The sequence below is a fragment of the Podarcis vaucheri genome (assembly GCF_965113315.1).
Source record: "Podarcis vaucheri genome assembly, chromosome: 17".
NCBI classification, from domain to species: Eukaryota; Metazoa; Chordata; class Lepidosauria; order Squamata; family Lacertidae; genus Podarcis; species Podarcis vaucheri.
The window spans coordinates 8,576,226-8,588,807 of NC_138755.1; the positions used below are offsets into that span (position 1 = coordinate 8,576,226).

A 12,582-nucleotide genomic window follows, 5' to 3' on the forward strand; every position below is an offset into this window, starting at 1 on the left:
AAGTGGAGTTGGGCAGCAATTGTGCAAAGGGGGACTGACCTGGTCATCGAACTCCGGAGGGAACTGTCTAAGCACTTGAGGATCTGCGCAGGGAAAGAGAGCGGAAGTCAGCATATGGAACAAAGACATAGCCCATTTCAGGTGGATTTATAGGAGAGCCAAGCTTGCTTGGGACAGGCCGCAGGAATCATGATTGCCACTGTTGTCCTCCTAAAGCTGACTGCTTAAACATTAGGAACATAGGAAGCTGCCTTGTTACAGAGTTAAGACCACTGGGCTCATCTAGCTCAGAGCTGTCTGCACCAGAGGCAGCCAACATGGTTCCAACTGTTGTTGGATTTAAGCTCCCATCATTCACCCTGACCAGGGACCAAGGTGCTGATGGGTGCCAGTGTTCAGCTGCATTTGGAGGACACCCTATTGGCTAGCTTTGGGTTGTCAGTGGCTCTTCCAGACTTTCTTTTTTTTAATAAATATTTATTGAATTTTCACAAATTATAAAAACACACACAATACACAATACAAACATACACACACAAAAACAAACAAACACATATAATTTCAACCCCTTTTTTTCCTTAAACATACTTCATCGACTTCCCCATACCTCCCCTTTCTGCATTCCAATTTCCAAATTTATTTCAGCAAATCCTCCCCCTTAATTTTATCCAATTGTTTCCTTTTCTTTTCTTTTACTTAATCTTTTTCAGCTGTAATCCCTTTGTCAGGGAACTGCCATCGGAGGAACAGGTAGGGAAAGGGCTCACGGAGGTTGGGAGTGACTCAGCAGCGAAAGCAGGAACCAGCAGGGGGAGAGATGGGTCCCTGGAGGAAGGTCTCATGAATGCGGAGAGAGACGCAGCAGCTAAAGCAGGAACTAGCAGGGAAGGGGAAGGATCTCTGAGGGAAAGCGAGCAAGAGGGAGGGCTCCGGGACACGTCCAGCGAGAACAGTGGGGAGGTGTCAGAAGCTCCCATAGGGAGACCCTTTCCTCGCCGGAAGCTGTCACGTCGTGAGTCCAGAAGACGTGTTTCCGTTAAGGAGCTTCTATGCTGGAAGCGCTTCCGAAAACAACCACTGTCGGAATCTGCAAGCGACTAGGGCAGACATGTCTGAGGAGCTCTGTCACACACAGAGGTTTGTGGAGTTGCACAAACTCTGAGGGACCACGATTTTACGCACAAGCAGCTAACCATCCCATCACACCCTTACTTTCTATAACCACAACATTTTAACACTCATTAATTTTACAATATTTCTTAAAATAAATTTTAAATTTCTTCCAATCTTCTTCCGCCGTCTCTTTCCCCTGGTCTCGGATTCTGCCAGTCATTTCAGCCAGTCCCATGTAGTCTATCACCTTCATCTGCCATTCTTCCAGAGTGGGTAGATCTTGTGTCTTCCAATACTTTGCGATGAGTATTCTTGCTGCTGTTGTAGCATACATAAAAAAAAGTTCTATCTTTCTTTGACACCAATTGGCCGACAATGCCCAAGAGGAAGGCCTCTGGTTTCTTAGGAAAAGTACATTTAAGTACCTTTTTCATTTCATTATATATCATTTCCCAGGCTCTTCCAGACTTTCAGGCAGGAGTCACACTTTTGCTTGCCCCATATTTTGATAGGATTGGATGCCAATTAATTTCCCCAAGTCCAGGAGCTTTCCTCATCGTTCCATGGCTGTGGCTTGGGAAAATCCAATTTTACCTGTTGAATCAGAAGCGCAGTAAGCAAAATACCTCTTTAGCTTGTCTGCACTTCTGATGAGATCTGATTCAGTGGGTCAGATCTGATTTTTGCAAGGAACAGCCATGGAACAGAGAGAAAAGCTCTCAGACCTGGAGGAATTCATCAGTACACAATCAAAATATGGGGCAAGCAAAAGTGGGAATGAGCATTGAATCTGTTTCCATCTCTAAGTTCATATTTATCTCAAAGTAATCTTTTAGAGTCTTTTGGGCCTTACCAATTATTTGCTCATTCCTCAACAAATCATCATTCATGCTCCATCTGTAGGATCCCTGCAGAGACAATTTCATCTCCAAAAACACTGCATTGTGGTCTGAGCAAGTCTTAGGGCATATTTCCACTTGCTCCCACTGTTGTTATTTAACAGAAAAAGGACCCGTTTTCTGTCCCCTGTCCCCGTGAAAGCATGGTTCCTGTTCTGTCTCATTTCTTCCAACCTCTAGAGGAGATGTTGAGAATGCATTTTTGAAAAAATATATGCAATTATGCAAACACACCTACACAAAGTTGTTTAGTTTGCAGCTCCCCCCGCCCTCTCCTGGGTGATGCATCTTGACAATAATACATGCAAATGCATACCCATGGACATACAGTTCCCTCTGAGGGTCTGCAGGGGAGAGCAATGCAAAAGGTCCCAGATTCAGTCCCTAATTACTGGTATCTCCAGTTAAAAGGATCAGGCAAAGGAGGACTCTCATTAGAGCAAAATGGGACAGTGCATCACCAGCCAGCGACGCCCAAGCAGACATCTCAAACTCCATCCTCTTCCAGAACTCTCCCCCAATCCCATGCAAATCAGAGGTTGTAAAATTAAATATTATTTTAAGCAGTTTTATGGTCAGTTCACTAACATCTCTTGGCTCCAGAAGCCCAGTGCACAACTGATTTATCAAAGAGTAAAGGAAGGCAGTCCTTGTTGTAAGAATAGGATGTTACAAAAACATCTATTTTCATTTGTGGATGTGCTAGGAATAGTGCAGTTCCCCCTCCGTCTTGTGTGTAGTAGTAGTAGTAGTAGTAGTAGTAGTAATAATAATTAATAAATAATAAAATTTTATTTATATCCTGCCCTCTCCAGCCAAAGCCAGGCTCAGAGCAGCTAACAACAATAAAATAGAAATCCATTTGACTCCGGGCTCAGAGCGGCTAAAAACAATATAATAGAAATCCATTTGACGAAACCTGAGAGCAGAGATGCCCTAAATGAGAAACCCTCTGTATGACAAACCATGAGGCCCAATACCTTGATTAGCTTTTGGAAGCTACAGTACATGGTTTAATTTTGGCCAGGACTGCCTAACTCTGAAACTGGTTTTCAGTGCTAGAAAGCAGCGACACCTGACAGAAAATGCCTCCAGGCCTTGTGAACATTTCCCTAACCACTGAAGAGGCGCAGCCCCATTGCAGCTGAGATTCGAGGCCTGGCTTCCAGGCATGCGTGAGACCCTGCACCTCAGTTGCACAGCCTAACCTGCACACATATACACAGGAAGGAGAGAACCGGATGGGACATGATGAAAGAGTTTCATGCTGCCTTGGGCTGCCTCTGGGCAGAGATGGGGTTTCTCCCTTGCCGGCTTTCTTGAGCAGGAGAGCTTAAGCGGAGACTTCCCTTTCCCCTCTCTTTCTTATTTTTAACAACCATCCAACGGTCATTTTAAGCCATCTGGAGAAAACCACAGCAGCAAGGGGGAAGGGGGTACATAAATTAAGCACTATCTCTGTCAAATAGGGACACCTGGAACTGGAAGAGGCGCAGGTGGATAGGGACACAAGTTTCCTTACATCAGAGGTTTCCATTCTTTTTTAGTCCACGGCTCCCTTGGCCAACTCCATTCTTTCTGTGGCACCCCTGTGGGTCTCAGGAGCCCAGTTCTGTCACCCCTTGCCTGCAGAGCTGGCAGCCTCTCTCCCTCTTTAAGACACCCTCCCTTGTGGAGGGTTCCCCCAGCCTCCTCTCCTCTCTCCTCTCCTTAGGAGTCCTCTGGGCAACCAGAGGGCTGCGCCTGGTCTCTGAGCTATATCTCTACTGCCCCAAAGAGAGGTGCCTCCTGGTGAGCTTATAGCCAGGTCTGCTGCAATAAGCACCTGCTATGGCCTCAGTGAAGAACAAGAACGAGACTGGAAGTGCTGCCTGAACAAATGCTGGTTCCATAAAGACACCATGTGATTTTTGTCCCTATACCAGGCTAGTTCCAGAACTAGCCCATCCTCTATGAGCCACTTTTAACAGGTGGCTAGAGCCGCTCGCCTGCCAATCACCTAGGACCGGATTTAGGTTTGATGAGGCCCTAAGCTACTGAAGGTAATGGGGCCCTTTATATGTCCAGCTGTCCTTTGTCAACAACAAATTGTCACTGGTTTTTGTGTTGAATATATGCTATATGGTAATTTATGGACCTAATAGGTATCTAAAGCCATTTGCACATGTTGCCATGCAACCGGTCCATGCAGAATGTAGGCACCCTATATAGAGAAATGAGCAAACCAGTGATATTTTAGGGAGCACGCTAGCAGGTGGGGCCCATGACTTACATCATAGGAGCCTACACAACACAAAACACTGTTGCTGGATGTAGGTTTTATTTTATTTGTTTTTTATCTTATATTTTGGAAATGTACATCCAGTTCTTTTTCCTTTAATTTTTTTGGGGCCCCCAAGAAAGTGGGGGCCTAAGCTATAGCTTGTTTAGCTTACATGTAAATCTTGCATGGCAATCACCCAGTGCCCTATGATGTTGTATGATTCAAATTCAAATAAATAATTGGGAACACACTCAGTGCATTCTGGGTTCTTTCTTTCAAGCCCTGGCTTTAAGTTGCAGCTGCAAAAATTCCTGCTGAAAGTGGGGCATGCATTTGGCATTGAATGCAAGCGCAACTCCTGGCAGGCTCTGGCAACACTCCTGAGCTCTGAGCAGGAGCTTGCAGAGGAAGAACCGGGAGCCTGCCGGTTGCTCCTCTGCTTGGTTGCTTTACCTGCTCCACACCTGGTGTCATATGATGGCAAGTGAGGGGAAATGGCAACAAATTACCATAGAACTCAGCCCAGGCCTAACGTGGTCTGCAGGCCAAAGGCTTCTCGTGGCTGTCATAGCAGAACTGAGTGTGTTTCTATTTCAGCTGCTTTGAGAGCCTCTCGAGGCTGTACAGCGGATATAAATATTATAAATAAATAATATTGCCAAAATTACATGCCCCTTGAGTTTCGTCCCAAGCAGGTACAGCAGCGGTAGGCTGTTGGTTGTCCCCCACTGTTGTTAGATGGCCAACAGTCGTGAATGATGGAGCTGGAGTCAAACAACAGTGGAACCTTCCTGGGGTACTGAGTTGTTGGCTAAAGACCCCTCTAGTCTAGTGTCTTGTTCTGAACTTTAGCCAGCCAAATGCTTCTGGGCAGCTCACATTGCTTGTCCCACCCTGGCAACTGGTTCTGAGTGATAAACTTCATCTGAACATAAAAGCTGTATTGAGCTATCCCAGCTTACTCCCATTTAAAAAGCTAGCCCTCTGTGACTTTGTCTAATACTCTTTTATAACTGTCTAATCCAATTGCTATCGCCATCTTTTTCAGCTCCCGCTGAAAACATTCTTCTTTAGGCAAGCCTGCCCAGATGCTTAGAAATGCTGGTGTGAATTTAATCTGTTTTCTTATTTTAACTTCTTGCATGTTTTAATGTATTGTAATCTCCCCCAATGTATGTCAAGTGATGTAGAAATAAATATATTGCAACCTTGAGGTCCATTTGTTAATTATTTGCTGTGCTGTACAAAGAAAGGCTATGTTTTCTCCATTCTGCATCTATTACCAATCCACTGGTGCTGAGTTGTGATGAGAGAGGGGAGAAAAATGATATTTGGCCCATTCTCTCCATATTGTGCAGGATTTCATTCCACCATGAGAGAAGTTTGTAGGAAGCGCCTTGTAACCAACCCGAAAGTAGACAACCTCAAACCAATTCTAGCTGCTGAGCTAAGCACTTTGACTGCTGTGGCTTCTTTTACTTCCTTTGACCACCACAGGTAGTGGGCAGTTTCAAAAATGTCAATCAGCTGACAGTGGCATGGGGAGGGGAACAATGTCCAGGGATTCACCTGCAGCCCCCTCCCTGTGTTCTTCTTAAATCTGCTCTGGAGGGTCTCCCAGCCCTGCAGTGTTGGGGCTGCAGGGACAGAACTGGATGATACAACCCCATGGGCACCACTGGATAGCTCAGTTGTCTAGAGTGTGGTGCTGATAACACCAAGCTTGCAGGTTTGATCCCTGTATGGGGCCAGTGCCAGATTTACATATAAGCTAAACAAGCTATAGCTTTGGCCCCACTATCTTGGGGGCGCCCAAAATATGTAAAGGGGAAAAAACTGGATGTACATTTCCAAAATATAAGATAAAAACAAATAAAACCAGCATACAGCAACAGTGTTTTGTGTTGTGTAGGCTCCTATGATGTAAGTCATGATCCCTACCTTCTAGCCTGCTCCCTAAAATATCACTGGTTTGCTCATTTCTATATATAGGGTGCCTACATTCTGCTATTTATAATTATTAGTAATTTGCATCATATATTTACACCTATTATTATTTCATGGTTTAAAAGTTTCTAGAGACTAGATTATGAGTCTTTATAAATAGTGTTTCTAAAGGAACTTCTGTTATTGCCAAATGCCAATGTGTTTGCAGTTTGTTTTGAATAAAAAATCATTTTAAGTTAGAGCTTAATAATGATTTCACTATTAATAGAATTCTTCTTAATTCAGTTCAACAATTACTTTGACAAAATACATATTTTGTTATGTGCAAATGGCTTTAGATACCCATTAGGTCCATAAATTACCATATAGCATATATTCAACACAAAAAACAGCAACAATTTGTTGTTGACAAAGGACAGCTGGACATATAAAGGGACCCATTACCTTCAGTAGCTTAGGGCCTCATCCAACCTAAATCTGGCCCTGGGGGCAGCTGCATATTCCTGCACTGAAAGGGGTTGGACTGGGTGATTCTCAGGGTCCCTTCAAACTCTACAATTCTATGATTTTGTGATTGGGATGTGGATGAGATAGCAGTGAGGCAGAAAGGGAAAGGACTCACTTTTGACTTGGGATGGTTCTTAGCCCACTTTCCCCCAGCAATGGCTACCTGGAGCCTCCTAAAAATCTGGCCCACTGATGCATAAACATCCCACCACAAGAAGCACCATTTCCCGTCATAAATGAGACTCACCATCTTCTGCAAGCGTTGGACAGGCAGCTTCAAAGAACAGATCAAATATTTTCTGAGGATTTTCCCTGAGGAGAGAGAAGAGAGACCAAGGAACTCAGAACTGGTAAGAAGAGGCAAGAAGAAGAGCTTTGAGCAGACCCATGGATTTATTGGACAATATTTACAAGGATAGGGACGCGGGTGGCGCTGTGGGTTAAACCACAGAGCCTAGGACTTGCCGATCAGAAGGTCGGTGGTTTGAATCCCCGCGACGGGGTGAGCTCCTGTTGCTCAGTCCCTGCTCCTGCCAACCTAGCAGTTCAAAAGCACGTCAAAGTGCAAGTAGATAAATAGGTACCACTCTGGCGGGAAGGTAAACGGCGTTTCTGTGCACTGCTCTGGTTCGCCAGAAGCAGCTTAGTCATGCTGGCCACATGACCCGGAAGCTGTACGCCGGCTCCCTCAGCCAATAAAGTGAGATGAGCGCCGCAACCCCAGAGTCGGTCACAACTGGACCTAATGGTCAGGGGTCCCTTTACCTTTTTATTTACAAGGATGGAGAAATGTCTCTCTCTGTATGGGCAAAGCACCAACGAGTTCTGGCAAGAACTCACAGATCTCACAATATTTTGATGAGTTCTCATGAGCTCCAGAAAGAAACCACTGCCGATGCCTGTGCTGCTTCTCCACCGGTGGTGAAGGTGGTGGGGTGGTTGGGGCACTAATGGGGTCACAGCCTCATGGGTTTCTCATGCCTGACGCAGTGGCCTCACCTCACCTCATGGCAGTGGCGTAGTTTGGGTTGTCAGCACCCGGGGCAAGGCAAGTAATTTACGCCCCCTAACCCGTGGATTTTAGCAGGGGCAGAGAGCTGCGAGTGCGAGCGCGCCCCCCCAGATGTTGCGCCCGGTGTGGCCGTCCCCCCTGCACCCCCCACGCTACGCCACTGCCTCATGGGTGGGCCAGGCTCCTTCTCAATTCCTCCTCCTCTCCAGCTTTCTTCCCCAGATCACCAGGACCCTAAAGCTCTCTCTCTCTCACACACACAACTTTCTGCCTCTCATATTCCCCCTCATTCCTCCAAATGCCACCCTTACCCTCCATTAATTCCATCTGCCCCTGCTTCTCCTTTCTCTCCTGCCACCATCACCAAAGAATTAAAACCACCACACACCGAGAGACCCTTCTTCCAGCCCAGTCTTCCCTTAACCCGTGCAATTATTTGCTACAGACGTCAGCACCCCCTTCCCCCCCTTCCTGCCCACTTCTCCTTAACCCACTCCTGCCTTTAGACCTTTGGGAAACAGCCAATGGAAATAGTGTGATGACGAACTAGAACAAATATAGTATATTCACACACACACACTTCCTGTGATACTGAACTCAGGTGGTGAGTACCGACAGAAATAGAGCCACTGAGAGATAACAGGGAGATATCTGCATGTTCTGGTAAACTCCAAGGTTTGCAGAAGTATTTTTTTAATAAAAAAAAAACCAGACAGACCCTAAGGCATCCCCCAAAAAAGATCCCCTCCCATCCCAATGAGGACTGGCCATGCTCAAGAGCCGCAGAATGTTGCCTGTCATGTTGGAAAATAAAAGCAAGATTCTGGGTTGTAGGGGAAAGAGGAAGGTGTGGCAGACTGGCAAGGGCGTTGATCAGGCAGGAGGTGAGGAAATACTGCAACGTTTTGCCACACATCCTATGTTTGTGGGTATGCATTTTTAGTGCTGGTGCTGACCTATAAAGCCTTAAATGGCTCAGGACCACAATACCTCAAGGACCGCTTCTTTCCATATGAACCTACCCGGACCCTGAGATCATCTTCTGAGGCCCTTCTTCATGTGCCGCCTCCTCAAGAGGTCCAGAGGGTGGAAACACGAGAACAGGGCCTTCTCTGCAGTGGCTCCTCATCTGTGGAATGCTCTCCCCAGGGAAATTCACCTGGCACCTTCATTATACACCTTTAGGCGCCAGGCAAAAATGTTCCTTTTTAACCAGGCCCTTGGTTGGTCTGATTTACATCCTATGCCCTTGTAAAATATGGGTTTTTGTGTGTGGGGGGGGTTATTATTGGTTTCTTATTTTTATTTTGATTATATATATTGTGGTTTTATATTTTGATTTTGTTCTGTGAACTGCCCTGAGACTGCTGGGTATAGAGAAGTGTATAAATTCAATAAATCATCATGATCATCATCTGATTCCCAACGTTCTGTGACTTCAGCGTGATCAAACTGAACCAAAAATGATAGAGGCAAACTTAATTCTTAACAGCTGAAGTCTCTAGTCTTGCATCTCCATATAGTATATTTTAACAATCTGTAAAATAGGTCCATCTCTCTGTAAAGTTAACACTTCAGAGTCTACTTTCTCTCCTTCATATCAGTTTGGTTAATTTGTCCATTTATATCAGCTCCAAGCAGTTTAATAACGATTCCCAATTAGATGCAGGTCGCTGAGAGTGCCATATTCTAGCATCTAGCCCACTCTATCTTTCCAACTTTAAACAGGATCTCTGTACTAGTAGTTCCTAAGCCTATATCATCCTTATCCTCAGTCACATAAAACAAAAGCAGCATAGGAGTTAATCTCAAAGTTTCCCCTGTCAGATCAGATATACACCATGTGTCTCCAAAAACAGTGGCTATTTGGCACTTTGACTGCATGTGCAGAAGGTGTGTATTCCCTGATCAGGTATATGCATGGTTACACATGTTCATTCTATTATTTTTGCCTTACAAGTACTTTTCCTTGCAAAATGGTGCTTATTCATAGTTGTTGCTTTTTGGATCAATGAAGCAACAAAATATTTCATTCCTGCGGTCATGAGGGTGCTGTGATATTAGTGAGTTTGAAATGTGAAACTGCACATGCTCAGAATATTTCCTTTCTTACATCAGAGTTGCCAGACTTTAGTTTGTTTTGCTCCAACATGTCAGGAATAAAGAGGCAATTGGAAGGCATGAAATGGTAGACTGGGCTGGGGCAGAAATGTTAATTGTGCCCTCGCAACTGAAGCAATAAACAAGTCTGTGTGCACCGAAGTTATATGCAGCCTATCTGAAGTACCTGAGCTGAATTTCATGCCAGGAATGTTGTGCCTTGGAGATACCAGACTGAATAATATTCCTACTATTCTTCCTGGTTCTCTCTGGTTAAAAAATGATATCAGGTACCAGAACTGGTAAAGAGAATCTGGAAAGTAGCTGCCATTTAGAACAGACAATATATCATCAGTGGCATCACCAGAAAACATTTACGGGAAGAGCAAAGTCCCTTGCAGGAGATGACCTTTGTTACCATGGCCAGCTTCTGAAGACAAATAAATGACTATCCCATCTGTTCCTATCCTACCAGTATTTTCTGTGATGTCTTGGCTCTTGTAACCCAACGGCTGTTGATTCTTCAAGAATCCCACCACACACAATGACCTCCTAAGACAGGAGTGGACAACTGTGAACCTCCAGATGTTGAACTCCAATGTCCATCAACTCCTGCCAGCATGGCCACTAGTAATAATGGAATAATAATAATGGAAGCTGTAGTCTAGCAACAACTGGAGGGTCACAGGTTGTTCACCCTGGACCTAAAACTGTTTACAAGCCAAGAGATTTCCATGCACGGCCATCTGGCCTGAATCAGCAATTAATTATCCCAGCAACACACAACTTGAAGAGTTGGCCCATAGCATGTCCTCCAGCATTGCAAGGTGTTCTAGTGGGATACAACTCTCAGGTCAGTTGGAGGAGGAAATAGTTTCAGGTAGATCCTGATTTACTTTGCTGCACGGAAGAATTAAAACTGAAGGAAAGTGAAGGTGAGCAGGCTTTGCAGCCCATGGTCTTACTTGATCCGGGATCCCATCGTCCTTGGCTCATTCCATCACATTGTCATCTGCTGAAGCACCACGGCGGACTATCTTTCCTTGCATCTGAACAAGTGGACTGAAGCCCTGAAAAGTGACAAATCTCTCTAGGGCTGAGTCTGGTGCATTAAAAAGAAAAAAACACACACATGCAGGGCATTTCCTTTGTGGCTTTTTGTTACAGGAAGTATGAGGCCTGTGACCGCCTTAGCTCACTGCTAGGGTGGAAGTTTGGGGGGGGGGGAGGGGTGCTTGTTGCTTGAGTCCCAGTGGCGTAGCATGGGGGGTGCGGGGTGCGGGGGGGGGGCGGCCGCACCGGGCGCAACATCTGGGGGTTAGGGTTAGGGGGCGCAAATCCACGGGTTAGGGGGCGCAAATTACTTGCCTTGCCCCGGGTGCTGACAACCCACGCTACGCCACTGTTGAGTCCTGCTCTTTTCTTTTTGCTGTTTCCTTTCCCAGCTCACCTGAACCTTCAAGCCAGGTTAGCGGCAGATTCCGGGAGGCGAGCAGAATTTTAGATTAGTTTAGGCCTTTGACCAAAGGGAAAGGAGGAAAGGGATGTTCCTGCTGGCAGTACGGTCTTTCTCTACTCTACTTTTTTGGTGCATTTAGAGAGTTGCAAGAGTCATTGCCTGCATCCTCTTTGGATCAGCACCATTACCTCCTCCCAGTGCTTTTGGATTGCTGACTGGATTAGCGTTTGGTAACTGGTGGCTACTAGCTACTGCACACCCTTCTTGTGTGGGTGTGAGAAAGGAGAAACATTGTGGTTGTCTAAATGTAGCCAGCAAAAAGAAGGAAGTCCACATTTTTGCAGCTGGCTGACAAGAAACAGCAGGGAGGTGGGGGCTGTATGCTGTGGCATGGTATGCTGATGACAACGTAGTGCGCGCATGCTCAGAGGATGACCTCCAAACCATCCTAAATATCTTTGCAGAAGCTTACGAAAAGCTTGACCTATCACTCAACATCCAAAAAACCAAAGTGCTGCATCAACAAGCACAAAATAACCCCTCTGCAGTGCCACAAATCCAACTCAATGGTGTAACGCTGGAGTCAATCACTTCTCCTACCTAGGCAGTTATCTTTCCACAAGGTCCGACATTGATGCCAAAATCCAGCATCGCCTAAGCTCTGTGAGCGCAGCGTTCTCCCAACTGAAGTACAGAGTGTTTGAGGACCAGGACATTCGCAGGAAAACCAAAATGCTTGTTTACAAAGCTATTGTACTACCAACCTTACTGTATGCTTGCGAAACATGGACCACTTATAAACGCCATCTCCAACTCCTTGAAAGATTCCATCAACGGTGTCTCTGAAAATGTTTACATATCACTTGGGAAAATAGGCGAACTAATGCCAGTGTACTGGAAGAAGCAAAGATCACCCGTGTCAAAGCAGTGATTCTTCAACATCAACTTTGTTGGACTGGTCATGTTTGGAGAGAAAGGGAGAAACGAGCTAAGAGGAAGACATGTTTGGCAAACCCTCACCATGATAAACCCTCAGCTATGTTCCCACTGTGGAAGGGCATGTGGATCCAGAATTGGCCTCTACAGTCACCTACGGACACACTGTTAAGACTGTGTTAATGAAAGACAATCTTTTTTAAAAAATAAAATAAAAAATATTGAATTTTATTTTTAAAAATTGACAAAACATCCATCTTACATATAATATATTAAAACCACTTGGCCAAGCTGGCCTGAGACTTCCCTCCTCCTCAAGAAATGGTTTTCCTAATTTTACTCTAAT

At 45.3% G+C, this 12,582-nt stretch overlaps 1 protein-coding gene across 5 annotated transcripts in view; it reads right to left on the reverse strand.

Annotated features, from left to right (window-relative positions):
- DENND1C (DENN domain containing 1C) overlaps nucleotides 1–12,106 on the reverse strand; it is a 65,547-nt gene extending 53,441 nt beyond the window's left edge. For 4 of the 5 annotated variants that reach the window (XR_014214991.1, XR_014214992.1, XR_014214993.1 and 1 more), the window contains exons 1-4: nucleotides 12,058–12,106; nucleotides 10,807–10,943; nucleotides 6,977–7,041; nucleotides 40–83 (exon numbers count right to left, since the gene is read on the reverse strand). Coding sequence is in view for 1 of the 5 variants with exons in the window: in XM_082205413.1 (XP_082061539.1) it covers nucleotides 40–83; nucleotides 6,977–7,041; nucleotides 10,807–10,823 (126 nt within the window). In the remaining 4 variants the exon portion in view is untranslated. Of the gene's footprint in view, nucleotides 1–39; nucleotides 84–6,976; nucleotides 7,042–10,806; nucleotides 10,961–12,057 lie in introns of those variants that run through there. The other variant, XR_014214994.1, reaches the window with a different exon arrangement.
- Nucleotides 12,107–12,582: the final 476 nt, after the last annotated feature.